Raw genomic sequence first — 27,987 nt, forward strand, 5'->3', positions numbered from 1 at the left:
GTGTCTTGATGTGGGCTCATAACATATTTAAAAGGGTATAACATCTTACCCTCAAGCATGTGCTTTGGTCAGAATGAGGAAGACTAAGGCTTTTTTTAGCAAGGCTGTTGCTATTTAAAGGATACTTCCAGTGGAGGTGATAGGAACCATCAGTCACAATATCTGCAATGCGAATACAGCCATTTTATTTACTTTCCAAAACCAGTGAACATACTCAGGCCATCTGAGATTTAATATGTAATGATGACAAAATAAACATAGTAAACATAAAATAGTGGTAAATCAGAAAGAAAGTTATGTCTTACAATTCAATACACCTCCCCGGCCAAAACCTTCTCACAATTATAACACAAAATTTGGGGAATTGGGCAATATATTTAACTATATATATATATATAACTATTTCATGTAATAAATTTCTGTGTGGGAGGTTTAGAGGCTTTGAAGTCTTCCGACATCTGGGTCCTATCACCATCACTGTGAACAATTCAGAGTCTGTAATTTTCTCTAGAAGATGCAATCTTCTCTTAAAGATGTAATTTCGCAGATCTTTTGGAAGTTCATTGGAATTCTGATCTGTTTTATTCAGAAAAGGAGGAAAGGAGACTGCTCATTATGGCAAATAACATGTTGAAAGTTATACTGTTTCTTATAATTAACTCTGCTCTCATGTCTAATCAGAGTTTACCCTGGTTAGTGCCTGTTCTGCCCCTGAGCAGGTAGGAGGTGACCTCGGTGGCAGGGACAGAGTGATAGAAGCGAGAGAGAGAGAGAGAAAGAGAGAGAGAGAGAGAGAGAGAGAGAGAGAGAGAGATTAGCCTCTAGGCTAACACAGCTCCTGCCACAGATGACTCATAAGTGTGATGTGACATCACTCAGCGCATGCTGCCTCATACTCTGCCTAAAAAGGCCACCTTAGTCAATTATACATGGTAACAGCAGAAAAGGACTGTTCTACATTGCACAAGGGACTTCTAGTTCTTTCTTACAATTGAATATTTTTCATAAAATCTATCTATCTATCTATCTATCTATCTATCTATCTATCTATCTATCTATCTATCTATCTATCTATCTGTCTATCTGTCTATCTATCTATCTATCTATCTATCTATCTATCTATCTATCTATCTATCCATCTATCTATCTATCTATCTATTCAATTTCAACAGCCATTAAGTATAAGTTATATATTTTTCAGCATCAGCAATATTTTCAGTTTGTAGTTGCCTTTATAACAGTTTCCATTATGTTTAGGGGTCTTGCTTTCAGTTTTTCAAACAAATCTGCAGGGATGTTTTTCCACACCTCCCAAGGTTCAGTCTAAGAAGTTGGTGGTATTTTCTGCTTCTCACCATCCAAGTACTCCCACACATTCAGTGATGTTGAGGTCTGAACTCTGGGGTGGTCAGTCCATTGTACTGAGAACAAAAGCAGCTTATATGTTTAATTTACAAGTTTTCTTCTTCTTTGTCCTTTTCTCAGAATGTACACAGTACACAGTACAGTACATGAGCTAAAATAAGCACTTTGAGATCAGTTCAAAATTCAGGCAGCCAAGGTATAATACACTGCAGAATTACTTTAACTGGACTGGAAAATTATATTTTATTCACTGGGTTACTCAAACGAGACGAATCACACACATATCAGTTGAATCCAGCAGCCAATGTGGAGTTTCCATACCCAAAGGATTTGTAGTGGGATTGGCTGCTGGATTATAATGCAGAGTGACAGGCAGGGGTTTGCTCTGATGAAATAGGCTGATTGGATTGTAGGTTGTCCCTCACCTTAAGAGAGAGAGAGAGTGAAAGAGAGAGAGAGCGAGAGAGAGAGAGAGAGAGAGAGAGAGAGAGAGAGAGAAAGAGAGAGAGAGGGCCTGTAGTAGGTGGGAAGCAAACATTGAGTTGACCAAAGCTAAGGACAAGCCAACATGGGTAGTGGGAGCAGTAGCACCAGTGTCGTACAGGCCGGGTGAGTAAGACCATACACCTTTACCTAAGAATATAAACAAATAAACAAGAGATAAAGTCTGCACATGAAAGTATTATAATATGACAAACAACACCTCAAAACAACACCATAATTTATTCTTTGTGCAGTCATCTTAGCAATAAAAAAATGCACTAACATGTACCAATACTTGAGTCAATGGATATATGATATCCATTGTACAAGCAGCAGGCTGTGTGTGGCATTTCTTTATCTGATTATAACTAAGCCGGTGGCCTGAAAGCTGAACAGCCAGAAATATTGAGGTATATTTCTCAGTTAGTTTGGACTTTATGTCTAAAATGTATAAACGTCAAGTTAAACTATATGAGTCAGCAGTTGTAATTGATGATTCACACTGAACAATTTGAATAACCTCCATTAGTTGAGAGTTGAATTATTAGTATGTAACCTTTGTAACCAGGAGGGGGCGATGTTGCATGTGCAATGGATGTAGGCCCACACTGAGGCACTGAAGGTGCTGTAGCTTTTTTATGAATTCAAGGTGCATTTGGTGTGTTTCAGGATATGTGCTACATATTTCAACATTGACATTGAACTCTAATCTAATTACTTGCTTAAATTAATATGGAAATTACAGATTGTAGGTAGAATATATGTTGTAGAAGGTTATTTGCTGCCTCGGAATGAATATACATATTGTGCATATAGTATATACCCGATATCAAAAAATGTCCCAAATATGTTTAATTAGGTTGGGATCTGGTAACTGTGAATTCCATAGTACATGATTTACATCACTTATATCCTCATCAAACCGTTCACACACCTGTGTATGGGGGCATTGTCATCGTGGAAGAGACCGCTCAATCGGGATAGAAATGTTACATCACAGTAAAAGGTGATCATTCAGAATAACTATTGATTTGCAGTCACCCTTCTCTGTAAGGGGATGAGCAAACCCAAACCATGCATGCAAAACATCAACCCAATGCATAACAAAGCCACCTGACCCCTTCACTGTAGAGGTTAAGCATTCAGGCCCTCCTCTTGGTATACACCACACATTCACTGTTCCACTTGTGAAGAATATGGGAAAATCTGGCTATATCACTTTTTTCCACATTTCTAGTGCCTGTGGTTTGAGCATCACTGAACTCTCGAACGTGCATTCATTTGATCATGTCCTGCCTTGACATTCTCAGACACCTAAGGAATTCTGTTTTTGCCTTACCTACACTCTATGGACAAAAGTATTTGGACACACCACTTAATCATTGAATTTGGGTGTTTCCTACTGGTGTATAAAATCAAGCACCCAACCTTTCAGTCTGTCTGGTACTTTAATAGGATGCCACCATTGCAACAAGTCAGTTCATGAAATTTCTTCCATCCTAGGTATTGCATGATCAACTGTGAGTGGTAATACTGAAAAGTGGAAGCATTTAGAAACCACAACAACTCAGCTAGCGCCAGCAAGTGTAAATATAAAACATAAAATTATAGAGCGGGCTTGCTGAGGCATGTAGTGCATAAAAGTCTCCAACGCTCTGCTACCACAATAACTACAGAGTTCCAACCCTTCTCTGGCATCAACATCAGCACAAAAAACTGCACCAGAGCTTCATCGCATGGGTTTCCATGGCTGAACAGCTGCATGCAAGCCTTCCATCACTGAGCACAATGCCAAGAGTCAGATGGAGTGGTGTAAAGCAAACGACCACTGGACTCTAGAGCAGTGAAAACGTGTTCTGTGGAGTGATGAATCACACTTCTCTGCCTGGCAGTCTGATGGACAAGTCTAGGTTTGGCGAATGCCAGGACAACATTACCTGCCTGATTGCATTGTGCCAACTGTAAAGTTTGGTGGAGGAAGGATAATGCTATGGGGTTGTTTTTCAGGGGTTGCCCTAGACCCCTTAGCTCCAATGGAGGGAAATCTTAATGCTTCAGCAGTCCAAGACATTTTGGACAATTGTATGCTTCCAACTTTGGGGAAACAGTTTGGGGAAGGCCCGTTTCTATTCCAGCATGACTGAGGCCCAGTGCACAAGGCAAGGTCTACAAAGGCATGGCTGGGAAAGGCATGGCACAGAGTCTTGACTTCAACCTCAAACACCTTTAAGATGAACTAGAACAGAGATTGCGAGCCAGGCCCTCTCGCCTAACATCAGTGTCTGACCTCACAAATGTTCTTCTGCATGAATGGACAAAAAATTCCACAGACATGCTCCAAAATCTTGTAGAAAGCTTCTCAGAAGAGAGCTATTATAACTGCAAAGGGGGTATCAACTCCATCGTAATGCCTATAGATTTAGAACGGGATGTCATAAAAGTTCCAGTAGGTGTAATGTGTCCCAATACGTTTGTCCATATAGTGTATCTCACTCAGGCACGGGCATTATGGTCACTGAATGTGCTCTTTTAACCAAATGTTAAGCCCTGATTGATCTAAATGCATGTGCAAAACCTTAGACACTGTTTCTACTGAAACACAATCTGGTTCAGCAGGCTTAGTGACTGAAGCTCCTGCCATCCATGGCCCAATAATGAACCCTCTTTTATCTGCCTTTTAAGCCAGTTAGGCCTTTTCCTCTTGCCATCTTGATCAGGTCAGCTGGGCCTACCGACAAAGTGTACATGCCTGTTGTATAAGGATAACAGTGAATTCACAGATTTTTCAAAAATTTCAATTCAGTCAATGAGATTTCAGTAAACTCACCAAGAATGGTTTAATGTGAAATGGCTCATTGTGGAGAAACTTACTGACTCTTTACAGTGGTGGTGACAGAAACCAGAAGGCATGATGTCTACAGGGCAAACATAGCCATTTTATTTATTATCCAAAACAACCAGTGAACCCGCACATGTCTTTGGCCATTTTATATGTAATGCTGAGAATATCACAATAGTGGAAAAAATGAAAAAGCATACCATTTCTTTGGGTACTATTGTGCCCCACAGTGCCTTATATGTACCTCTCTATCATGGCCGTGCGTTAAACATGCATTTTAGGCCAAATCTCAAAACAGTTGTAAGACAACGTCTCAGACATCAGGCGGCATGTGTGTAACTATATCATATAATATCTTTCTTGAGGTTTTAGAAGTATTAAACTCATCAGACGGCTGTTTCCTATTAACACCACTACAGACATACATACATACAAGTTTCTCTAGACTGGAGCATTTCACTTCAAACCACTCTGAATCACTTTGTGGACATCATATCTTATCGGGCAATTTAAAAAGTATAGAATTCTCCTTTAACATTGCAGTTTGAGGCTTCTTGACAGAGGATGGTGTCCTTAAATTCTTCCTTAGATTTTAGACTTTCCATATGATATGCAGAGGCGCAGACTACATTCTTGTAGAAACTCCTTATTATCTGTCAGAATGTGACTGATGTTAAGTAGGCCAAACAGACAAGAACACTTGCTTTGCAGGGTGATCATGTCATATGATGTGTTGTAGAGCATAAGTAAAATGGCTGCTCATTCGCAACCACAGTGCTGCAATCTAACACTAGAGGACGCTTTTGGAGCGAAAATGACTAGAAGCAAGAGGGAAGAGGAAAAAGAGAAAAACAGAGCAGGCAGCCATCCTGCATGAGTAACAGCTCATGCTGAGAAACATAAAACTGAACAAGTATATTAATGAATTTTCTGATTAATTGATTAATAAGATTAATGAATCTTACATAACAACTTATACTGTAGACCCACAAACAACAGGCTGTTTGCATAAGCTAGCCCACCACTGGCGAGCTATCTGGACAGGGGGCGAACTTATAGCATGTTTATGGGAAGGCATGGATGTAGTCGGGGTGGAAGGGAGGAAATGGTGGAGTAACGCATGCCACAAATGCCTGACTAAGTCCTCTCCACCTCTAGGTATTTTAATGTTAGACGAAGTGGAAGAGATGACTGGCTGGAATGATAATGGATATACAATGGAGAGCTTTACGCACGTCTGCGCGTACGTGCCTGTTGGTGCGTCTCTCGCCTATAGGGGTTTACGCACAAGCACGTTCAGTCCGATTCCGTTACACTGAGTTAGTGTACACGTTCACAACGGCCATAGTGAAATCGCAGATTCACCAGTGACTGAATGTTCAAAGTCAGGAAAATAAAATAACTGGTGATGCACTGTTATACTTTTATGATAACAGCCTCACTTCCTGTAGGAATTTTCCTGCTTGTGGAATATCCTGTGATAAACTATAAATTTCTATACTAGTTTACTATCAGGTTCCTATAGAACTCCTGTATAAATCTCTATAGTATTTCTACAGTTCTTTTTAAAACGACTCCTTGTTTCTGGCTGCCTGACACTTTCACTGACGTGCACGTATTCAGCATCCTGTTGGACAGAATGCAGAAGTCAAACGTTTCATCACATATGTGTTTTTAATTACACGTCCTCATCAGGGAACATACTCAAATATGACATTTTCGCTGCTATTTTTAGTGCATAATGCATCATTTCTATGTATAGCTGAGTTTAACACACTGGAAAGGATATACATATATATGGCCTAAAATTTGCCCACGTCACTGTTTTTCTAATATTTTGACCAGGGACCCTCACAGCTATTTGTGCGTGCCTTAATTCAGGAACATCACGACGCAGTGTTGCTGTGTCATGTAGTTATTTAAAGTTGTTTTATAAAGTCTTTTATGAAAAGAGCAACTCATCCTCATCCTTAGTCCTGGTGCAGAGCATCACTCCGAACCCGTTTGCTGGTTGGCCAACTAAAGGACCGCACTACTTCATTTGTTTCTAGCACAGGTATTACTCCACTTGCGCGGAAAAGCAAAGCCGGTGCGTTCTTTTTTATAGGATAAATCAAGTTTAAACCGATTTATTAAAGAGTTATATTATATTCTGGACATTCGATGTATATATATTTCGCGTGTATTTTAATCATAAACACGTGGTGCTACATTTCCTTTGCGCAAGAACACCGTCTGAAAGTAGTACCGGTGAGTTTGTTGGATCACCTTCAAGCGCATGCGCGGCAGCAGCGCATCTTTCACTTCAGCACGGTCGCTTGGTGGAGGTAAGCGGGAAAGATTCTCCTGACCATCATTATCTGCATTTAAACTTAGAAATTCACGTCTTAGGCATCTTTCTGTGTAATAAGACTGATCTTGTTTTGATAAGTAGGTTAAAAACGCGAGCTCTTAAAAGACATGGGTGTGTTTGACCCCTGGCTTATGCCTTTCACTTCTGATGTTAGTGGTGTCTGCCCGCGGGGTGGTCCATTAAGGAAATGGACGGGTTGTTAGTATTTTGTACCAAGATCTCCAACCTTGCTGGCTGTTTGGAGAGCAGAGACCAGATGGCTGCATCCAGATGACCATTTCCCGGCCCGCGTGCTAACATTAGCCAACCTGCCTCTCCAGTGCGATGGCCTCTTCCGCAGTGTGGAGGAGACCGCGTGGTTTTGCCCAGTTTTTAATTGAGTGCCGCACTATACAGAAAACTAAGCCACTGCCGGCTACGAAAGGTGTGGTCAACTCTCTAAACATTACATTCCTGTCGTTTGGCTGCTTTCCACTGGCCTGCTTGTATATGTCTGACTATTTCTCCTGCTCTCCGCTGGGGGGAAAAGTGGCGCAGAGTGAACGTGACTTCAAGCATATCCGCCGCACTGCATCTGCGCCACTCACCTAGCCCTGCGCACTAGTTCACCTAACATCAGCATCCTGCTGTTAAAAGGACCCGGTTGTAGTCTGCACAGCTTAGCAAAACTATTAAGCAGTTTAATCAGTCGTCTCAATTGATTATTTGTACTATCGGGATGCCCTTGGTTATGTAAACCTGTAATGTCAATTATATATGGCCTCTTTCGTTGTTTCTGGGTTATATGTGCAGTATTGGGGTTTGCAGTGTGTCTTTGACTGCAGTCTGCTGTCTCTTTTAGTAGAGATGCAGTGGCCTAGCCCTGGTCATTGGAAACGCATTTTCCATTGACTTAACTGACTGTTCATGAGCATTAGGCCTTAGATTTATTCAGTACTTTTAAGGTACCTACTGAATGATTTCAGTAATTGTAAAAATGCATGCTGTTCAAAACCAAATTTCAATAATTCAGTTATCAGTGAGCCAAAAAGCACCATTTCCATAATCTAGACTGCTGATGGGCTGTTTTGTATGTTTGTATGCATGCTATTTTACTTCAGTGCTCCTTGAGTTGTCTGAAATTTGTTGGTCAGTTAATACATCCACTTGCAGAACCTCATACATTCTGTGTTTAAGCCAGACCCACTTTCGATTTGTAATTTAAAAGAAAGTATTGATGAAATTATAGCTCAGGAATGGGTATCGAAGTCAAGCTATCAGTGCTGAAAAGTTTTTGAGCCCAGCCCTAATCATTCTCATCTCAAACCAGGCCATAAATGTTTTATCAGGCTTAAAGAAGGTCACACATTTTCTAACATGCAGAAAACACTGAGTAGTAGTAATAATAAAAATAATAAATGAGAAAATAAATGCATTTTCTTGTCAATTTTGTTGCCCTCAGGCCTGGATTTCACACCTGCCATTAGATCAGAGTTAAGCACTGCTGTCTTTGTCTCTGTGGGCAGGGAAAGCACGTTATTATGTAATTGGCTCTGTTGGCTTCTCGGAGTGCGAGGGAGGAAGCAGTACACACTTCTACCCAGCTATACAAGCACACACTCAGATTTATTAAAGAGGTGTGCTTTTCCGGTAGCTGTGGGTGTTGGTGCTTTGAAGAACAAACTACAGGTTTAAGAAAACTACTGATGTTCCAACTAAATGTTTCAGAGTGGCAGTTTGGGCCCACATGTGACTGCTGTTGGAAAATTCCCTTTCAGTGACCGCAGCATTTAAGAATCTTCCACTAAAGCAAATGCAGGACCAGTGAGTCAGTTACTTGGAGGAAATGTAGTACATGTGCCTCTGTAGTGACTCAAATCGGTCAATTCAACCCAAGGTGGGGAGTGCCAGTGAGTAGGTGTTAGTCGCTACAATGACTGAGTGATGGAGAGAGCAAAGAAAGAATGAGAGATAAGATAGTAATACATGGAGTCAGGTTTATGTTGGGGATGCACTGAACTTGTAGTATAATTTCAATTTCAGTGCTCTTTTAAAGAGCACACTAGAGGCTAATAAACCATGGTGGAGACAGTCACATCCTAGCATGTATAGTCTTTTTAGGACTTTGCATAAATCATAATTCTACAAGGTTTATAAAATTTGAGCTGTTGCAGTTCTCTAACCCTCATGACTAAAACGCAGTACTGCGTGTTAATTGGTCATGACTGATCATATATCAGTTCTATTTAATGGGGTTAGTATCAGTGCCAGTGCCCAGTCAGATCAGTGCAGCACTATTCTCTCCCTCTGCTTTGACCTTTTGACATTGAGTCTAATGCAGACGTTGCCTTTGCTGCATACAGGCCTAGTGCTTTCAGCTGCAGAAGGGATGCAACGGTAGGTCATGCGTCTCAGCTGATCTGTATTTATGGATGAAACAATAAAAATTCCGTTATGTCAGCTCAACTAAAATCATCACTGTATTGCTGAGACACATTGAAAATGCTCCAAAGGCACTAAATACATATTGAAATGATTTTACCACAGGTGTTGTGTTGATTTTTTTATTTATTTATTTTTTTTTTTGGGGGGGGGGTGTTGTTCTGTGTTAGAGGCTGTAACTTGGTGTGTATTTAGACGCGTGCAATATATCAACCTCAGATTTGGATTTTTGAACCTTATTAACTCACTGTAATGCAGTGCTAGATGAGTTATTGTTGACTTTTGATGTTAAATCTTTAATCAGCATTTTATTCTTAGGCCAGAAGTTAAAACGCATCACTGTAGTGTAACACTAACACTGCTGGCAGAAATTTCATCACATCAGTTTGGCAGTTCTCATTCTGGAGACACAGCTCGAAATGCTGCTCTGTACTGTGCATGCTGATGCCTATGTTGAAATATAGAAATTGAATTTTTTATTTATGTGGTCCAGTCCAGTGTGTGTGTGTGTGTGTGTGTTTATTTAGACCTGATGACTGTTAATGTATTTTTTTCTGTAAACGTACTGAATGTAAACACAATAATTTTGTCTTCTAAATATGATAAAATAAATCTTATTTAATATGACCAGAGGTATGAACTAAAGATTAATAAAAAGGTCTTTTTTGATTTTAGGTTCATTCTATGTGATTGTTACAATCACAATTTTGATTATTATGATTATCAGTGAGTAATACCACAGAATATTATTAAAACTAGTAACTTTCTCAGCCCCTTCCTGAATGCAGTAGAGCATCCAGCACCCACCTGTGGGTTCCACCAGATGCCCAGTGTTGCACAGCAACAAAGTCACCATATATTTATCTCTGCATCTGTGGTCCTTCTGCAGCCTAGACTGTTATTGAAAGCCCGTTGCTAATATTAGTGCCTGTAATGTGATCTAGTTGTGGTGGTCTTGCTTAGCTGCAGTGTTCAGTGCCAAGCAGGTTAACATCTCCATTGACTCACGTTGATCAAGAGTGTTAGGAAAGACCTGCTCATCAAAAGCAGTCTGTATGTGTATGGCTTGCGTAGTTTATCCTATCTTAAGAGAAGAGGATTTAGCGCTCAGGCCTTCCCGCAGCGTGGAGGAGGCAGGTTAATTTCAGCAGGCCTCAGCAGGGAAAGGGCACTGCTCACACTGGGGCTGCTTTGGAGGTCTCTGCTAGCTGCCAGGTACCTTTATGGGTCACAGAAAGGCAGAAAGATTTGCAGGTATGTGTAGAGGTTTATGTTTGAGTCATTAAGGTTGTAGGTAGCGGTTATGATATAATCTAGGTCATGTGAATGGCCTTGGCCTGGAGAGCACTCAAGGTTAAAGGGGGGCAGGGTTTGAAAAGACCGTCTGATTGTTGGTTTGTGTATAAGGTTATTGGGGAATGTTGTGTATTTGTGTTATGGTAGGAGAAAATTGAGACATGCTGTAAAGTCAGTGCGGTCCAAAATTCAGATGTGTGTGTGTCAGCTGTATGATGTCATAGTATGGAGGAGCAAAGAGATATGGGTACCATGGAAATGCTGATAAACTGGACCTGATGCCTGATAATGTAGAATTGTCAGCTTGGAGTGTGTGGCCCCAGATGGTGCTTCACTGCTGGCAATGCTGCACTGCTGCACAGCAAAATGGCAAATTTCACTCATGAGATCAATAAAGTACATGACCTAAGGAGTGGGCAATGTAGCAAAGATGTATATAAATTTGCGATGCAATATTAGAGGTATAATTTTTTTATACACATCATATATTGGAGGCTATAATTGAGATTTTTAATGCTAACTAATGGCAACAGAGCTATTATGATCAGTCACATTCCCATTAAGGCTTTGAGCTATTATGTGGTTTATGCTAACTAATGGCAACAGAGCTATTATGATCAGTCACATTCCCATTAAGGCTTTGAGCTATTATGTGGTTTCTGGCAAAATGCACAGTTATATCTGTATTATATACACCTATATAATGTAGTCATCCACCCCCGACAAAAAAACTAGTTGTTAGATGCGAAGCACCTCATGGACCCGGCTTTGAACTCACTCATGTTTAGCAGACTGAAGATCTTTCACAAGGGGGCGCCATAAGCACTGAAGGTGCTTTGGTGCTTCACAACAATGACACTCTTTGTCCTAAACAAATATCGAATCGGTACTCTTACTGTGCCACCTCTGCTGCGGTGTGTTCAGAAACCTTTGTGGTAATATATTGTCATATTGCCCACTACATGTTTTGGCAAGGTAATTCTGATATTTTATTTTTTTTGATGAATGCAATTAACCTTGGTCTCACAAGTAATTTGGTAATCATGAAATCATATGCCGTTTCTTTGCCAATCATCTCCTTCTCAGCCCTGATTACCTGCTCAGAATGCTGCAATCAGCAGTTTTGTTTTAGGTTTGAGTGTTTTAGCCTTCTTTATCCAGTGAATCAAATAACCAGAGATTATTATAAAGGTTAGAGAACAGACACACGGTGTACTTCCAAGTTACTTGAGTTCCATAATGAAATTTTATCAGATCCCAATATCCTGGTGGATCTCATAATGGCTGGAATGAATTCTAGCCTGTGTCCTTGACCAGCGTCATTGAATTAACAAAAGGCTTTGCTTTTGGAAACTCCTCAGTTGCCCAATGAAAGCAGCCTGAACATAATCAGTACTGTTGTTAGGCCAACAGACTAATACACCATGCCCTTGTATTCTGGGTCTCTTGAAGAGCTTCTGAGTGTTGGAAACTGCCTCCCCATTTTCCCCCACCCCATTTAAGGGACATTCCATTACTTTATTAGCTTAAGTGAAATGTCTGAAAAGCTTTGAGCAAACACAAGTGTCAACTGCAGCAGCAGAACTGGTGTAGAAATCACTGCTACCTGATTTTGGTGTTTCTGAACAAGTACTCAATTTCAATGCCATCAAACTGGTAATGTATGCTTTACATTTACTTTAAGGCCGTCATTTCATCTTGCATGGCATATGTAGCTGTAGGGCTCTCTGTGCTTGTGTGTGCCGGATTAGTAACTCAAGTGTTTATTACTGTCCATTTTCCTGTCAGAATAGGCATTTCCTCATTTTTACTCTGACTGGGTTAAAACAGCCGGGTGTAGATTTACATCCCTAACTGAGTCAGAGACTAGTGGGGCGCTGCATGTTCGCTCTGATGTGAGATTCCTCACGTACAGCGGCTCACTGACTCCGCCTTCTCGCCGCATCACCGTCCAAACCGCAGTGGAAGGAATCGTGGTTGCCGTTGGTAACCACAGACCATGACAGAAACCTCTCAGAAAATGACTGGCCTTTCACTCATATGAGGATTTGAGTTCAGGAGCGTTTAGAAGCGTGTGTTAGGTTTGTCCAGCCCCACACATGCCAGAATTTTCCCCAGCTTTAAGACGCCTCATTCTGCTCAGTAATTATCCATGAATTGAGTCAGTGTCAGAGCAGGGGGACAGCACACCACACAGGCTTCAAAGCTATAGTATCTACTGATAATTAAAGGGGAATTCCACCATTTTGTCAAACTTCATTTATATGTATATATGTTAAGAACAAACTCACACCGGCATTATTTGCATCATGCGCATTATCACCCCTAGTTTTTATCACCACCACTGTAAAGAATTCTCACTCTGTCTTTTTTTGGAAATAGTCCCACATATACTGTTTTTGTATTTGCTTAAATGTTGGAATTTTACTTAACATGATTAAGCGTATTAGCTGTGAAAAGCATTTAGCTGTGTATTAAGTGTATTAGCTGCTTATGTGAAAGCATTTTCTGCCATTCTTTATAACAAACTCAGTTATGTTTATAATGTTTTTTCTCTATTCCAAACTGCACATGTCTTATTTGAATATTCATTGAAATAAACAAATACTTAATGTCTGGATATTCGTATATACTGAAATAACCACACCTGTTGTTAGAATCGACACTTACTTTTGTTCAGCATGTTTTTTTGTTTGTTTGGTTCAGTCTGACCGAGTAGCTCCTGATGTACTTGGTACCTCGCTGTAGGTCAGCTGTGTGCCTGATTCATTGTGGAGGTTTCTGGGTCAGTTCATGACTTTGCGTGTCTTTGTGAGAACAAAGCTGATTGGCTGCATTTCACCTGAGCTTCACGTGCAGCAGGTACACCGTGTGTGTGTGGGGGTGTGTGGCTGAGGGCGTGCAGTGCAGGTGCGTGCTGTGGCTAATCTCTTACTCTTAGAAAGGCCTTTAAGAAGATGAATCCAGGTCAAACAAGCTCAGACAAAGAGTATGTGTGTTGGAGTGTGCATGTGTATGATGTTTTAGAAGAGGTACATGAAATATTTTATTCATATTTTTACTTGTAGGTAGCAGCAGCAGCTTCTTACACTTATTATTATTATTATTATTATTATTATTATTATTATTATTATTATTATTATATAATCACAAAGTGCTCAGATTCAATGCCTCACTTTAACGTCACCAAATAGCTGCACGGATCGCTAAATTAAGAACCAATTGGCCGATCTGTTGATTGGGTGTTTGAATTGAAAATCTGCAAATTCCAATCTTGCTTGATTCCAGTCATGCATCGGTTTTATAAGTGACTTGTAAGACAAGTCCTTAAGCACAAATTAGGATTGAAATTCCAGTGATTCAAGTTGAATTTTTTGAACTCTGAGTTTTACAATTGAGGGTAACATTGTTTTATACAGTGGTGAACACATTTATAATCAGTTCACAAACTCAAATATATGCAAGTGACTCGATGTCAGTGGATGCACTGATGCATTTTGCACCCCTAGTTCACACGTTTAAAACATTCAGTGAAGGCTTCCATGCTGACTGTATAATGTAACAGGCTAAAAGCTAAGCCATCGGTGGGTCATGCACTGCCTTGTTGGCAGCTCTTCAGAGTTTCTTCTGTAACAGCTGTGGTACTGAGCCTCTCTACAGCAGCTCATTCCTGACCTGCCTAACCCTGGGCCTCTTGATAAGATGTAGTCTGTTGCACAGAATGTAGCCATTACAGGAATTATACATATATTTGCACTGTAGTCGTTTTTGTTCCTGGACACTGTAGTGTGCCTTTAAAGCCAGTGCTGTCCATGCTTAGTTGTAGAAATTCTTCATGATGATATTTTATGGTAGGATGGATGCCATAAAGATATCTGCAGGTGTCATAGGAGCAAAAAAGCATTGTCTGCATTTCTGTCTCACATGCTGTCTTTCTTTGTTCTTGGGTCTTAAACCTAGTAGTTAACGATGATGATGATGATGATGATAATAATAATAATAATAATAATAATAATAATAATAATAATAATTTTCTCCTATTTCAGGTGTTTAGGTAAACAACTTTGTAGGTTAATAGTGAATTATTATTCAGGGATGTACCTTTACTTGTTAAGAAGTAGCATTTTCAACAACTACTATGAATCTGAAATATTTTATTATGCAAAATACTAAAAGCAAAACTGAACAATAGATAAAATTGTCAGTATTGCTTTCCAACACCAGGCCTATTTAAAGTGATGTAATTTCTAGTTTGGTTTCCTGTTAGGCAGCTTTCTGGTCAAATTTCCTATTCCACCTTGAATGGTACAGCACTTATATAGCATGTGAAAACAACTTCTGTGCCATTTAAGGTGGACTGGAAAATGAGGAGCGATCCTCAGTTTCGTCCAGTGTCTCCTATATGCAGCCTTTGTCCTCGTTCTTCCATTCGTCAGACAGTGCTGGAGTTTGGAAAATATTAGTCATTCACACTTCACTACGAGCTGGTCCACAGCTTTTTCACGCGCAAGGTCCTGATGGCACCGTTGTGACACAGCTGACCAAGTCCGATGGCTTCTCAGGTGGTACGGAAGGACACCGAAGCGACTAGTCAGATGTCCATGTTAAGCTTGACCCCAAAAGACCAGACATCTGTTTATATCCACTGCTGCGAAGCGGAGTAAAACCAGGAGGCTCTGCTGCAGTTTCATTTTTATAGGAAGCATCCTTGATAAAGTAAGGCATTCTTGCATTACTGATTGCCAGGTACTGTTGTAATAGAATGTATTGTGAGAATAACACTGAGGAACTTGACCCTTCATATGGTTGCTAATGATGCGCACAGGGTCAGACTAACAGGACTATGTGAGAGCAAGTCTGTTCTTAGTCTGTGCAGAACGTAATGGTCTTAAACATTTGGAGGAAGTGTGTAACTTCCTGTTTTTCCCCCTACCTGTCAGTCTCATTGCACCAGAAAGGGAGACTTTACACATCTGCCTGCGTACCACAGAGTGGGTTTATTGAAGTTAGAGCAGGAACTGAAGCCCATGTATTAGAGCTGGTGTGGTGGTAATGGTTTAGATTTGGTGGTATGCTTTGAGCAGTAGTGTTTTAGGTGGTCTTGAGTTTTTTTTCAGGAGTGTGATGTATCAAATGGTCTTTTTTTTTTTTTTTTTTTTTTAAACTGTTGAACAGTGAGGCTGAGATTTTAAGCAATTTTAATATATATCATCTGCATTCACTGCTTTTGCATGTTTTGTGAATCCATATGTGTAGGTAGCCTTCAAATAAACTAGTATTTTCCAAGTGTGGCTGCCAACAAGCATGTGGGACAGGAAAGTGCACAAGAAGTAAAACAAGTACTGCAGTTTTGAAATATGGATCAGTGCACAAAATCCCTTTATTAATTTAAAATAAATAGACGTCACACAGATTTCACAATTCTAATCATTAGTAATGAATCTCTCTCTCTCTCTCTCTCTCTCTCTCTCTCTCTCTCTCTCTCTCTCTCTCTCTCTCTCTCTCTCTCTCTCTCTCTCTCTCTCTCTCTCTCTCTCTCTCTCTCTCTTCTCCCCCCCCCCAGGACGTTACCTGCCAACTCTACTTTCACCATGCCCCACTCAAAAGCTCAGGATATGGGCACTGCCTTCATTCAGACCCAGCAGCTCAATGCTGCCATGGCCGACACGTTCCTGGAGCACATGTGCCTGTTGGACATTGACTCTGAACCCACCACTGCCCGCAACACTGGCATCATCTGCACCATCGGTCAGTACGAACAGGCCTAGGTAGCTGAATGGTTTATTGCTTTCTTTGGGTTTCGGTGGTGGTGAAAGTATCTACATAGCTCCAAGCATCTATATATGTGTGTGTGTGTGTGTGTGTGTGTGTGTATATATATATTATACAATAGACATTCTTTGCATGCAGATACATGTATGTTTTCTTGCCACAGGGCCAGCCTCCCGAGCGGTTGACACGCTGAAGGAGATGATCAAGTCTGGAATGAACATCGCTCGCTTGAACTTCTCCCACGGTTCACATGAGGTTTGGATTTTTCTTCTCACGTAACCAGATACCATAAATCAAGCTTTATATGATCCCTGCAGTTTAGGCTTACTGGTCATAGACAGTGTAATGGAGCACTCTAATCTAGAGACTGCTGCCACTATAAATATGCTCTCTACTGTTGCTTGGCCAAGGCTTTATCTCTTCCACCCAAAAAAAATAAAAACTCAACTGTTGGAGAGAGTGACCACGAGTGACCTCCATAGTGTTAAGTGGATTCTACCTTATCTGTTCACTTGCTGCTTTGGTATAGCAACTTCATACTATTGAGAAATGTGTGGCCAGCAAGGGATATTGTAGGTCCCAAAAGACTTATTGTGACCAATACTCATTTAACAATAAAAATGCTTTTAGTTAAACAATTCTTAAATGGCTGTCATTTGTCAAATGTGAGTTGCCAAAGATGATTGTCGGTTCTTAGTTGTCACAGTTTCTACATTTAAATAAATAGCAGAACCTGTACATGATATTATTAATTCCATTTATTACCTATAGAATGAGTAGACATATTTAATTTAAAAAAATTGAATAATATATAAACTTCCTCTAGAGGTGGAGACATGTAGGCTAGAAAAATCAAGATCCATAGAATATTTTACTGTTTGACAATGTATAAACGTTATAGTATTTTTTACGTTTTTGTAAAATAGGCTGTAGATACTGTATTGTTCTTCCATGTATATTTCAGTGGGGTAGCAAAGCTGCTGTTTCTTAGCATGTTTGCTCAGTACTCGGTACAGGGCACAGCATGTTATTTTGAATGAAACGGCTTTATTTTAAGGGGGTTGTGTCATGTAGCATGGACCAAGTGTTTTCAAACAGTATGTGTAACCAAAGAACAATTATTCTAAAATTGCGTAGTGTATGTCTGGCTTTAGAGGACATATAACACCTCAACCAGTCAAAGACAACACAAAACGTGAGTTCATGGGAATAGCGTAGAGTGTGGTTCCTGCTGTTACTGTGCTATAGAGACTACTATAGGGATGGGTGAGGAGCATGGGAATAAAACTATGAAACTTCCAAGGTAACTAATGTAGCATAGCTGCCTGAGGTGTCATATCAGCTTCATTTTAATAATTAGGTACAGTGCACTCATTTACACTAACAGCTACTTCATTCTAGTATGTAATAGAAAACATACTCGTACTCAGTCTTTAAATGATGTTGTTGCGTGCCTATTAGAGGCAGTCATTGCGGTAAGGATCCTGTTTTTAATGAAATATACAGGTTGGTCAGTTTATCTGTTCTGATTATACCCACAATATGCTCAGAGTAGTTGTTTTGTAAACTATCAGAACGACACCATTTCATCGTATCCGCCCCTGTCTGTACTATGCTTGTGTTTCTGGTAAATAGAAGAATCTTATGCCAATGTTCTTGACTCTGTCGGCGAGATCATCTTGATTACTCTTAGTCAAGTTTATGTAGGTGATGTAATGGGCAAAAAGTCTTGCCACTCATTATTGGACTAAATTCAAGTCTCAGGCCTCCAGACAGTGACCTTAATAACCTCACAGTGACCTTAATAACCTCACAGTGACCTTAATAACCACAGTGACCTTAATAACCTCACAGTACAAAAGCCTTTTCCATGCACATGGATAGCATTTTTTACTTCATTTGGTTTGTGTTGATTTAATCAGTTATCTACATTGAGTGCACATTGTCTTGGCTGCGTTCACGGCATCCAACCTTCATCTAGTCAACACTAGCCAGTATCTGTTTTCAATAACATTTAAATGTTATCTTTTCAGTACATCTTATTTAACGGCTTCAACGCTAATTACATGGGGATACTAGACCTAATTGTGCTTGTCTAGGCTGACTGAGTTTATAATATCGGCTTGGCATTTTGTTGACAGTAAATGACCTGATATGGCATGATACTTTGAACCCACAACCAGGTGCTCATGACCAAACCCAAACTTTTCAGGGCTGATCTGCAAAGACTTTGGGCTATTTAGACTGGACACAATGTTATGAGCATTGAATGGACCATGAGCAGTAAAGTGCATTTGGACAGTTATGTCACAGTCCTGTGTGTGTGTATATATAGAATTTTGAGCAGTTTCTTTTATGAAACTATAACGTTGGACCACTGATACAAAACTTTTCTGACTAATTCCAGTTTTAAAAACTGCTATTGGCCAGTGTAATTTAATATTGTCTAAATTTGAGCAGATTTCAGTAGTTGAACTGTGTAGTGATTGATAATTTACTTATGAGTAATAAAGCTGGGAAGTGTCAAATATGATTACCTATTTTCAGTGATTCGATTCTTGGTTCTGTATTGACCAAAAGCTTTGTGTTACAGTACCATGGTGAGACCATAAAGAATGTCCGTGAGGCATGTGAGAGCTTTGAGCCGGGCAGCATTCACTACCGTCCTATTGGCATCGCTCTGGACACCAAGGGCCCAGAAATTAGAACCGGACTCATCAAGGGGGTAAGAACATTTTAAATAAACCCTTACAGGAAGCTATAGGAAAATTTGCAATGATTTTTTGGGGATTATATTATTTTATACAGTTGCTATTGTTTTTTTGTTTTTTTTACTTAACCTAATTTTACATATTAATTAATTAATTGATTAATTTTGTCCTTCATCATAAGCTGCCATTATGTAACATTTTACTTAATTTCTTAGGATCATATTTACAACAGTATGTTGATTTTATATTACAGTCTAACCTTTCAATGCATGTCTATCTCATGGCAGAGTGGCACTGCTGAGGTGGAGCTGAAGAAGGGCAACAAGATCAAGTTGACCCTGGATGATTCTTACATGGAGAACTGTGATGAGGACGTCCTGTGGCTGGACTATAAGAACATTACTAAAGTGGTGGAGGTGGGCAGCAAGGTCTATATTGATGATGGACTCATCTCTCTCCAAGTCCAAGAAATTGGTGAGCAGGAAGTTTTGGTTTTACCTTACCGATAAGAAATTGTAAATTTAAGGTGAAGTACAACATAATCACTAATTACTACTTAATCACTAATGCCTATGTACACCTTTTTAATCCATCAAGAAATTTAATGGTACTTTCTCTCCTGTTTCTCCTAGGCTCTGACTACCTGCTGTGTGAGATTGAGAATGGGGGTTCTCTGGGCAGCAAGAAGGGTGTAAATTTGCCTGGAGCAGCTGTGGATCTGCCCGCTGTGTCTGAGAAGGACATCAAGGATCTGCAGTTTGGAGTAGACATGGGAGTGGACATGGTCTTTGCTTCATTCATCCGCAAAGCAGATGACGTTCATGAGGTCAGGAAGGTGCTGGGAGAAAAGGGCAAGAATATCAAAATCATCAGCAAGCTGGAGAATCATGAGGGAGTCCGTAGGTAAGAGGCACAACACCACCACTGTACCATATATAGGTCTTCCATCTTTTTGTCAAGGGTTTTGTTATTTAACTTGTTTATTTTTGTATTGGTGATTTTGTGATATTGTTTCTTGCAGGTTTGATGAGATCTTGGAGGCCAGTGATGGCATCATGGTTGCCCGTGGAGACCTGGGTATCGAGATCCCCACAGAGAAGGTCTTCCTCGCTCAGAAGATGATGATTGGACGCTGCAATAGAGCTGGCAAGCCAGTCACGTGTGCAACACAGGTCAGGTGTCTTTCTTTTTTTCTTTTCTTTTTTTTTTTTTTTTTTCTTTCACTGGTCAGCCACAAGAGTTTCTTTGTGTACAATGGTGTAAAAAGAGGGGGGTAAACCTTGACGGATTTACGTGGTTCAAAGCTACACTGGCTGTATAACATGGCTGGAATTATATAAATGTTGGGTTTAACATTATTATTATTATTATTATTATTATGACCTGATTTTTTTTATTATTTTTTTAATGCTAATTGGCCTTTTATGTGAGGAGCACATTGCACTTTGTTTCATTCAGATTGCGAGAGTCATTGCAGAGCATTTGGGGTCTCATTCAAGTGAATCTCCCTGTATTTCTGACTAATACTACCTACTACCCCACATCCAGTAGTAGTAATAGAGGAAAAGCAATTTTCAACATTAACTGTGAACATCCTATTGCTTAGGTAAGTAGGTAAAGCTTAGACTTGGGTAAATCTGAACCAGTGTACATGAAACAGTCTTAGACCAGCCATGAGCTTAAGACATTTAATTATGATGCCGTGGTCAACGATGTTAAAGGCAGCACCAAGTTCTAACATCAATTTCTCACATCAGTGGCCAGCAATGAGTCATTTGTATCTTTTAGCAAAGTAGACTCTGTGCTATCGAGAGCTGTAAAACCCGACTGAAATGTTTCAGATTTTTCAAATATTTTAGGAAGAAATATAAATTTTGGAACAGACCGAGAGGTACAGAAAATATTTGGATTAAGATTTTTAAGAGACTGAACGATGGCATGCTTAAAACAATTAGGAATGCTGCCTGTGGACAATCTGGTGTTTATGGTACAAAGAAAACAGTATTATACAAATGCCGTAGAAATTCTAACTGTTCCTTTCTAATGCCCTGAAAATAATTTTATATTTTTCTCAATTAGTGCTTTAGAAGTAATGCTGACATCTACTAATAGTTTTGTTGCTCTGTCTTAAAATGTAAAAGATCAAATGATAAAAATGGGACCAGAATGTCTAGGCTTGCTCTTTTATATACAGTATGTGCACCACAGCCAGTTCATCTGGTCTGTTGGAAGTTTTCTTTGATCCATCAAGAGCATGAGAAGTACCTCAGACATGACTGTGTAAATATCTCTGCAGAGCTTATCTGTGAAACACTCTTCTTGTCCTGTGTTTGTAGATGTTGGAGAGCATGATTAAGAAGCCGCGGCCCACACGTGCAGAAGGCAGCGACGTAGCTAATGCAGTTTTGGATGGGGCTGACTGCATCATGCTAAGTGGAGAGACAGCAAAGGGTGACTACCCTCTAGAGGCAGTGCGCACACAGCACATGGTGAGAGCGCCCCCTACTGGCACACATTTTATTTTATTTTATTTTATTTTATTTTATTTATATATACATCTCAGTATTTTCCAAACTAATCTCTGTTTGCAGCATCAGTGATAAATCTGGCCATTGGCTTCTCTTACGTGTTTGGGTTAGTGGTGTTTTTTAAATGGAAAACATAGACACAGATTAGGTTGGAAAAATGCTGGTATTCCTTCAAGTCTTATTTGCTGTTTTTACTCTACTGTTGTTGATGTTGTTATTCATTTTGGTTCATTTTGTGTATGTTTTTAAGAAGTAGGGCCAGTATCAGAAGTACACGCTAGGTTAAGGACTAATAGCAACTGGTAAACAGTCTGGGGTTATGAGGAGCTGAGAGCCTTTACTCTCCTTCACTTTTCACACTTTCTGTTAACAAGTATTCTTGCCAGAACATTTTTTTTCCTATTCTACTCAGTTTCCTTATTCCTGAGTCACACTCCCTCAGACTGCTGAATCACCCATGCAGTCCCAAAGGGAAGTGTCAGGACTTCTACCACAAGCATCCTGAGTGCTCCCTTGACCTTGCCCAGTGTTCTCTGGTAAAATAGTCAGACTTAGAACTTTTAACTTTTGTCTGAATTGCAACTGTCTTCATTTTTCACTATGTTACCTAAACAATGACAGCTTTTCTATTCTGCATTAATTTCTGACTTTCACTTTTCTAAGTCTTACTCTTGCTTTAGATTCTATTTTCCCTTAGCTCCACTTACCCTTATCTAACAGAATTGTGGTGGGGGGGGCACTAGCTTCTAATTCATTAGTGTTTTTAAGATCATTTCGGTGAAATCACTACTTCTAAAGGAATGGTTCACCCAAAATTAATTTTCCCGAGTGGCCAACATGTTTTATATGAAATTTGCTTCTTTAGCTTTGCACATTAGCTTCCTAACAAGTGAGGAAAATTTGTGTAAATTTAGATTTTTTTTTTTGGTAAGCTATTCCTTTAGAGGACAGATCACTCTGTGCTTACTAGTAGTGTGTAATAAATGTACATTTTCAGTGGTGTAGAATTTTTGTGCAGAGTCATCTGTTTTGAGATACTAAAAACTCACCACCACAGCATTAACTGGGTCTTTTATTGCTCTCTCTTTCTTTAAGACGTGCATGTTATCATTCTATTCAGCCACAAAGTTTGAACACAAATCTGATTGTTATGAACACTTTTTACATGAGGTGATCCTAAAATATGATGGCTAGTGTTTGGCACAAATTATGGGAGGGGAACAAATCACTTCTTGCATGGCTGATTACGTGAAGTGGATCAGAGATCATTTTTAACATGTACGTTGTTTTTGTTTTCCTTATTACTCTATATTCTATGATCTAACACTTGCACTAATTCCTTCCTTTCATTCTTCCTGTCTTTCTGCTCCACACCATTATTCCTCGTCCGTCTTGCCATCCATCCCCTCCTTTCTGCTGCGTGCTGTCTCTGCATCTGCACCAACTTGTCTGCTTCTCTCTCGCTCTCTCTCCCCCATTCGCTCACTCGTTCGCTCCCCCCTTTGTCTTTCTACCTTTCCCTCCCTTCCTCCCCATACCCTCTCTCTCCCTCCCTCTCCCCCCCTTGTGTCTCTCTCTTTCTTTCTTTCTTTCTTTCTCTCTCTCTCTCTCTCTCTCTCTCTCTCTCTCTCTCTCTCTCTCTCTCTCTCTCTCTCTCTCTCTCTCTCTCTCTCTCTCTCTCTCTCTCTCTCTCCCTCTCTCCCTCCCTCTTTCCCCCCCCGTCTGTCTGTCTCGCTCTCTCTCCCTCTCTCTCCTCTCTTCTCCTTGCTGTCTCGTGTGCTGCCTCTGCATGGTGACATCAGATCGCTCGGGAGGCGGAGGCGGCCATGTTTCACCGGCAGGTGTTTGAGGACCTGCGTCGATGCACCCCTCACTCCACCGACCCTGCTGAGGCTATCGCCATCGGGGCTGTGGAAGCCTCCTTTAAAATCCTTGCCCCCGCTTTCATAGTGCTCACTGGCTCCGGCAGGTAGGACGCAAGCCAGAGGTCGAAAGGTCTGTGGACAGCCAGACAGGGAGAAGAGAGTAGGGACAGGCAGGCAGTGTGAGAGAGAAAGAGGGAGCAAAATGTTATGCCATGTTTCAGCCCAGCAGCAAGTTGTCCATCGAACACTGATTTAAAATTATACCTCTTCACAGGTATTTGTTAACATGGTGTCATTAATGTGAAGCACCACTATTTTATAGCAACCCTGGAGATGTTTTTGTCCGTTTGCGAGACAATATCACAATGTCTTACTGCTGTGAAAGGTTTTTTGGAGGTATAAACGTTCATACATTCATTCATGAGATCCTGCTGGTGTGGGTTTTTGTCAGTTTCTCCTTTCTATAACGCACACAAAAGCTACGTCTGTGCAAATAGCTCTCCCTTAGGAGTATTTTGAACCTGCATAACAGGAGTCATGAGGTGCTTCACATTTGTTCAAAATAAATAAAACTACTACTAATAATTTTTTTGCTGGTGGGACTGGAACATGGAATGTTTGCTTTATTGCTCTCTCTTTCACCCACATGCAGTGTGTGAGATGTTGATAGTGTGACTGAGTATAACCCCTCCATTCCCCAATTCTACCTCCTCCACTGGGCGGTGCTGTCTCCCTTCACATACACTTAGATTGCCAGAGAGGCAGAGGCAGCCATGTTCCATCGACAGCTGTTTGAGGGGCTGAGGCGTGCTTCTAAGCTAACCCACGACCCATCTGAGGCTGTGGCAATCGGCGCCGTTGAGGCCTCCTTCAAGTGCTGTGCCAGCGCTCTAATCATTCTCACCAAGACGGGAAGGTAAGAGTAGATAGTCAGCCCCACTGGTGGGACAGGGCAAGCAAATAGGTGAGGCTTGTGGTCTGGATGGTCATTCAGGTCCACAGAAGGATGTGAAAGGCCTGAGGTGAAAAGCAAACTTGGGGAGGCATGTTATGGAAAATCATATTTTCATCACTTTTTTTCAAATAAAGTTTGATATAGCATGTAAATATTATTAGTTTCAAAACATACTAGTCATTCTCCAGTTGATATAGTCCATATATGGAAAACTAAGCAGCAAAAACAACCCAAGATCCAACTCAATTTAGTTTTTTTGATTTCACAAAAACCAACATATTTACATATAACTGCCTTTTCAGCCCTACAGCCGATCAGCTTTGCACATTCACACTGTGTTCAAGCCCTGCATTTTGAATAGGGCACTATACAGCACAGGCATTCACAGCAGAGCTCTTTTATATGTATTAATCTTAAAGGTGCATTATCAAAAACAGCAAGTGCAATTACCCTGTTAAAAATGAATAAATAAAGGTTGGAAAATTAGGATTTAAAAGTGAAAGGATTGTTTTTGTACATAAATCTGCACAATTGTGGACCATGGGTGAGTGGAGAGTAGAGAGTTTGGGCTTTTTAATGTAAAATTACAGCTTTTTCTAATTGCATTTATATAAGGGTTTAATGCTTACTACATAATGTTATATCCCTCTCTCCCCCTCTCTCCCCCTCTCTCCGAGTGTTTGAGTATAAATCATGTATGGCTGTGTAAGAGGGTGAAACATAGTGGTAGTTGGTCTAGCAGGGTTTCTGCCCCAAGTGTCAACAGTTTGTATTGTGTTTTCATTGTGATTGTTTTGCTGTAATGCTTTGTCTTTGAAATGTTTGTGTGTATATGTCTGGGTGAATTGACTTAGTTCAGCTGTTTTTTTATATATATATATATATATATATATATATAAAGAATTAAACTGCATGTTAAACATGTAGTTATATGTATGTATGGTACGGTACAGTGTGCTCTGACTCCAGCAACAAATGAACCATCTTTTCAGCCATTGCTCTTTACCTTTATTTCTCCTTGGTAGGAGCTCCTGAGCATTCAGATTCACTGTAGGATTTTGTGTCTCCCCCAAGGTCTGCACACTTGCTCTCTCGGTACCGCCCCCGTGCACCTATCATTGCGGTGACCCGTAATGGACAGACAGCCCGCCAGGCCCACCTGTACCGTGGCATTTTCCCTGTGTTCTACAACAAACCTGCTCATGATGTGTGGGCAGAGGATGTTGACCTCCGAGTCAACTTTGCCATGGAAGTTGGTAAGAGGGCACTAGAGGAGCACTAAGAAGACCCTGCAGTTTAGGGCTTTCTGTGCTCCAACACACCAGATTCAGCTCATGATTCCTGAGCAAGCTTACACTTTACAAATTTAACCGTGTAACTTGTTAAAATTCTTTACTCTTAAACAAAAGAGTAAAAAGAATAAACAGTTCTTTATTAAAATTCAACTGATTACTCTGAACAACCAATCGCTGGGAACATGAGCAGTTGAGCAGCCTATATAATTACAGTGCAAACTTTATAGAAAGTATAGCATTTGTAGTGGTAAGGAGTCACCACAGCCATAGTGTCCATGCTTATTGGAGTAGTAATTAAGCTAAATTAGGTGAGGGAGATTAATAGGTCTCTCACATCAGAATTTCTAAGCTAGCTAAGCAACTTGTATCCAAAGTCATGCTTGTCACATAGAACGAATGATCAGAGATGTGGTTAGTTGACTATTTGAGACCATGAATCTCGGGTATCAAGTCAAGTGAAGTGAGAAATCCACCTCTGTGAAATATCCTCCAGGTGAAAAACCATACAGTGAACCATAGTGGTAACCCAGGACTAACTCGGCAAACGCTGCTCTTCTGTAAAAGAAAAGGCTAATCTGCACTGAATGACTCCGTTTAAAATTCTTAAAGGAGTACTATTTTTGTATTAATTACTGTAGGGTTACTTAATCCTGATCCTGGAGATCTAGAGATTTTGGATATTTAACTCCAGCATGCCTTGCTCTAATATTCAGATGCCCCTAAAGGCCTTCATTATCTGGTTCAGGTGTGTTGGATCAGGCTTGGAGCACTACAGCGTGCTATATCTCCAAGACCAGGATTGGGCACCCCTGGTTTAGTGTGTGCTCCTGTTTAATTAACTTAAATTCTTGCTTTTTAGGCAAGGCCCGAGGCTTCTTCAAGAGTGGTGACGTAGTGATCGTGCTGACCGGCTGGCGTCCAGGCTCTGGGTTCACCAACACCATGCGCGTGGTTCCAGTGCCCTAGACATCCTGGGCATGCCATTCCACTCCTTAATCCATCCACCTATCCTTCCCTATGTCCTTCTATTTCTCTTTCCCCATGCAGGCAGGTCGAGCAGACTGACACTCCAGCATCAGTTAGGTTTCTACTGCAAAAGGGCCAGTTTTGGCGACAGTTTCTTTCAACACAAAAGTTCTCATTTTGGGTTAATTGTACTTGTTTAGTTGCATTGTCCTTTTTTTTTTTTTTTTCTGGCACGTTAAGTCTTTTATTAATGTTTTGCTCACAAATGGCCATGTACATCACTCCTTACGCAAGTCAGGCAGTAGAGCTTCGAGTCTGGGCTGTCTTTCTGCATATCTGGTTTAGTATGCAGGGTAAGGGAGCTGTACGACAGAGCTACTGTCCTTGTCCTGCAATCGATATTGTCCTCCTAGAACACTCCAGTGGCCATAGAACAAACAGTGGCTCCTCTTACACCTCTTGCTCCTTCAGTTTCCTTCACCATGACTGAATACAGAGGGACCCATTTGTAACCTTAGCTGTGTCTCTGTGTGCTTTTATTACTGTGTGCTCTTTCTGCACTGTGCTAGTGTTTTGCACTCCTACTGTAGAAAATGTTACATCCTGTATTATACTTGACTTTTTAGTTGTGAAATGTTAAGATTTGGGGGCAACCAATGCCACAGTATATAACACATATATTTTTCCTAACCTAAGAGAATATAAATGTTGGATGCCCATGTTAGCTCTATTCTGCTAATTTGTGTTTTGAGAGTAGTTGAAAGCCCTTTGAAGTTTTATTTAGCATTTGGGTCAGTTTTTGATGGCAATAAAGAGATGACCATCACAGAGTTGGTCAAAGAAAGAACTGCTTATGTCTGAAAGAATGGAGAGAGATGAATGATGTATGGTCCACCAAATTCCTCCTTCCTTTTTCTCTCTCTCTCCTTCTGTTCCTGTCCTCTTGTGCTCAGTTTCGCTTGTCTGTCAGCTCCAGTGTAAGTCGAGTGTGTGTGTGTGTGTGTGTGTGTAGCCTTATATCCACCTGCTACTCTGATTGTGACGCTAGGGTTTAAAGATGCTGAGAAAGTGTATCAAACTTGTTGTATTGTTCAAGACCAGATCAGTCTATTAAAGAGAAGAGCACTTATCACATCTG

At 40.4% G+C, this 27,987-nt stretch overlaps 1 protein-coding gene across 3 annotated transcripts; it reads left to right on the top strand.

Annotated features, from left to right (window-relative positions):
• Nucleotides 1-1,897: 1,897 nt before the first annotated feature.
• Nucleotides 1,898-27,983, top strand: pkma (pyruvate kinase M1/2a). Of its 3 annotated transcripts, none has more exons than XM_017705685.2 (11): nucleotides 1,898-1,974; nucleotides 16,321-16,505; nucleotides 16,693-16,784; nucleotides 19,123-19,254; nucleotides 19,528-19,714; nucleotides 19,873-20,143; nucleotides 20,262-20,412; nucleotides 21,577-21,729; nucleotides 24,383-24,549; nucleotides 25,663-25,844; nucleotides 26,743-27,983. In XM_017705685.2, exons 1-11 carry the CDS (start codon nucleotides 1,934-1,936, stop codon nucleotides 26,847-26,849), a joined length of 1,668 nt encoding a protein of 555 aa, XP_017561174.1. In that variant the 5' UTR covers nucleotides 1,898-1,933; the 3' UTR covers nucleotides 26,850-27,983. The 3 variants fall into 3 exon arrangements, with proteins under 3 accessions (XP_017561174.1, XP_037395954.1, XP_037395955.1); XM_037540057.1 differs by lacking the exon at nucleotides 24,383-24,549 and adding an exon at nucleotides 23,571-23,737 and having other exon boundaries at nucleotides 1,901-1,974; XM_037540058.1 differs by lacking the exons at nucleotides 1,898-1,974; nucleotides 24,383-24,549 and adding exons at nucleotides 6,942-7,014; nucleotides 23,571-23,737.
• Nucleotides 27,984-27,987: the final 4 nt, after the last annotated feature.

The sequence above is a fragment of the Pygocentrus nattereri genome, chromosome 7 (assembly GCF_015220715.1).
Source record: "Pygocentrus nattereri isolate fPygNat1 chromosome 7, fPygNat1.pri, whole genome shotgun sequence".
Lineage (NCBI taxonomy): Eukaryota > Metazoa > Chordata > Actinopteri > Characiformes > Serrasalmidae > Pygocentrus > Pygocentrus nattereri.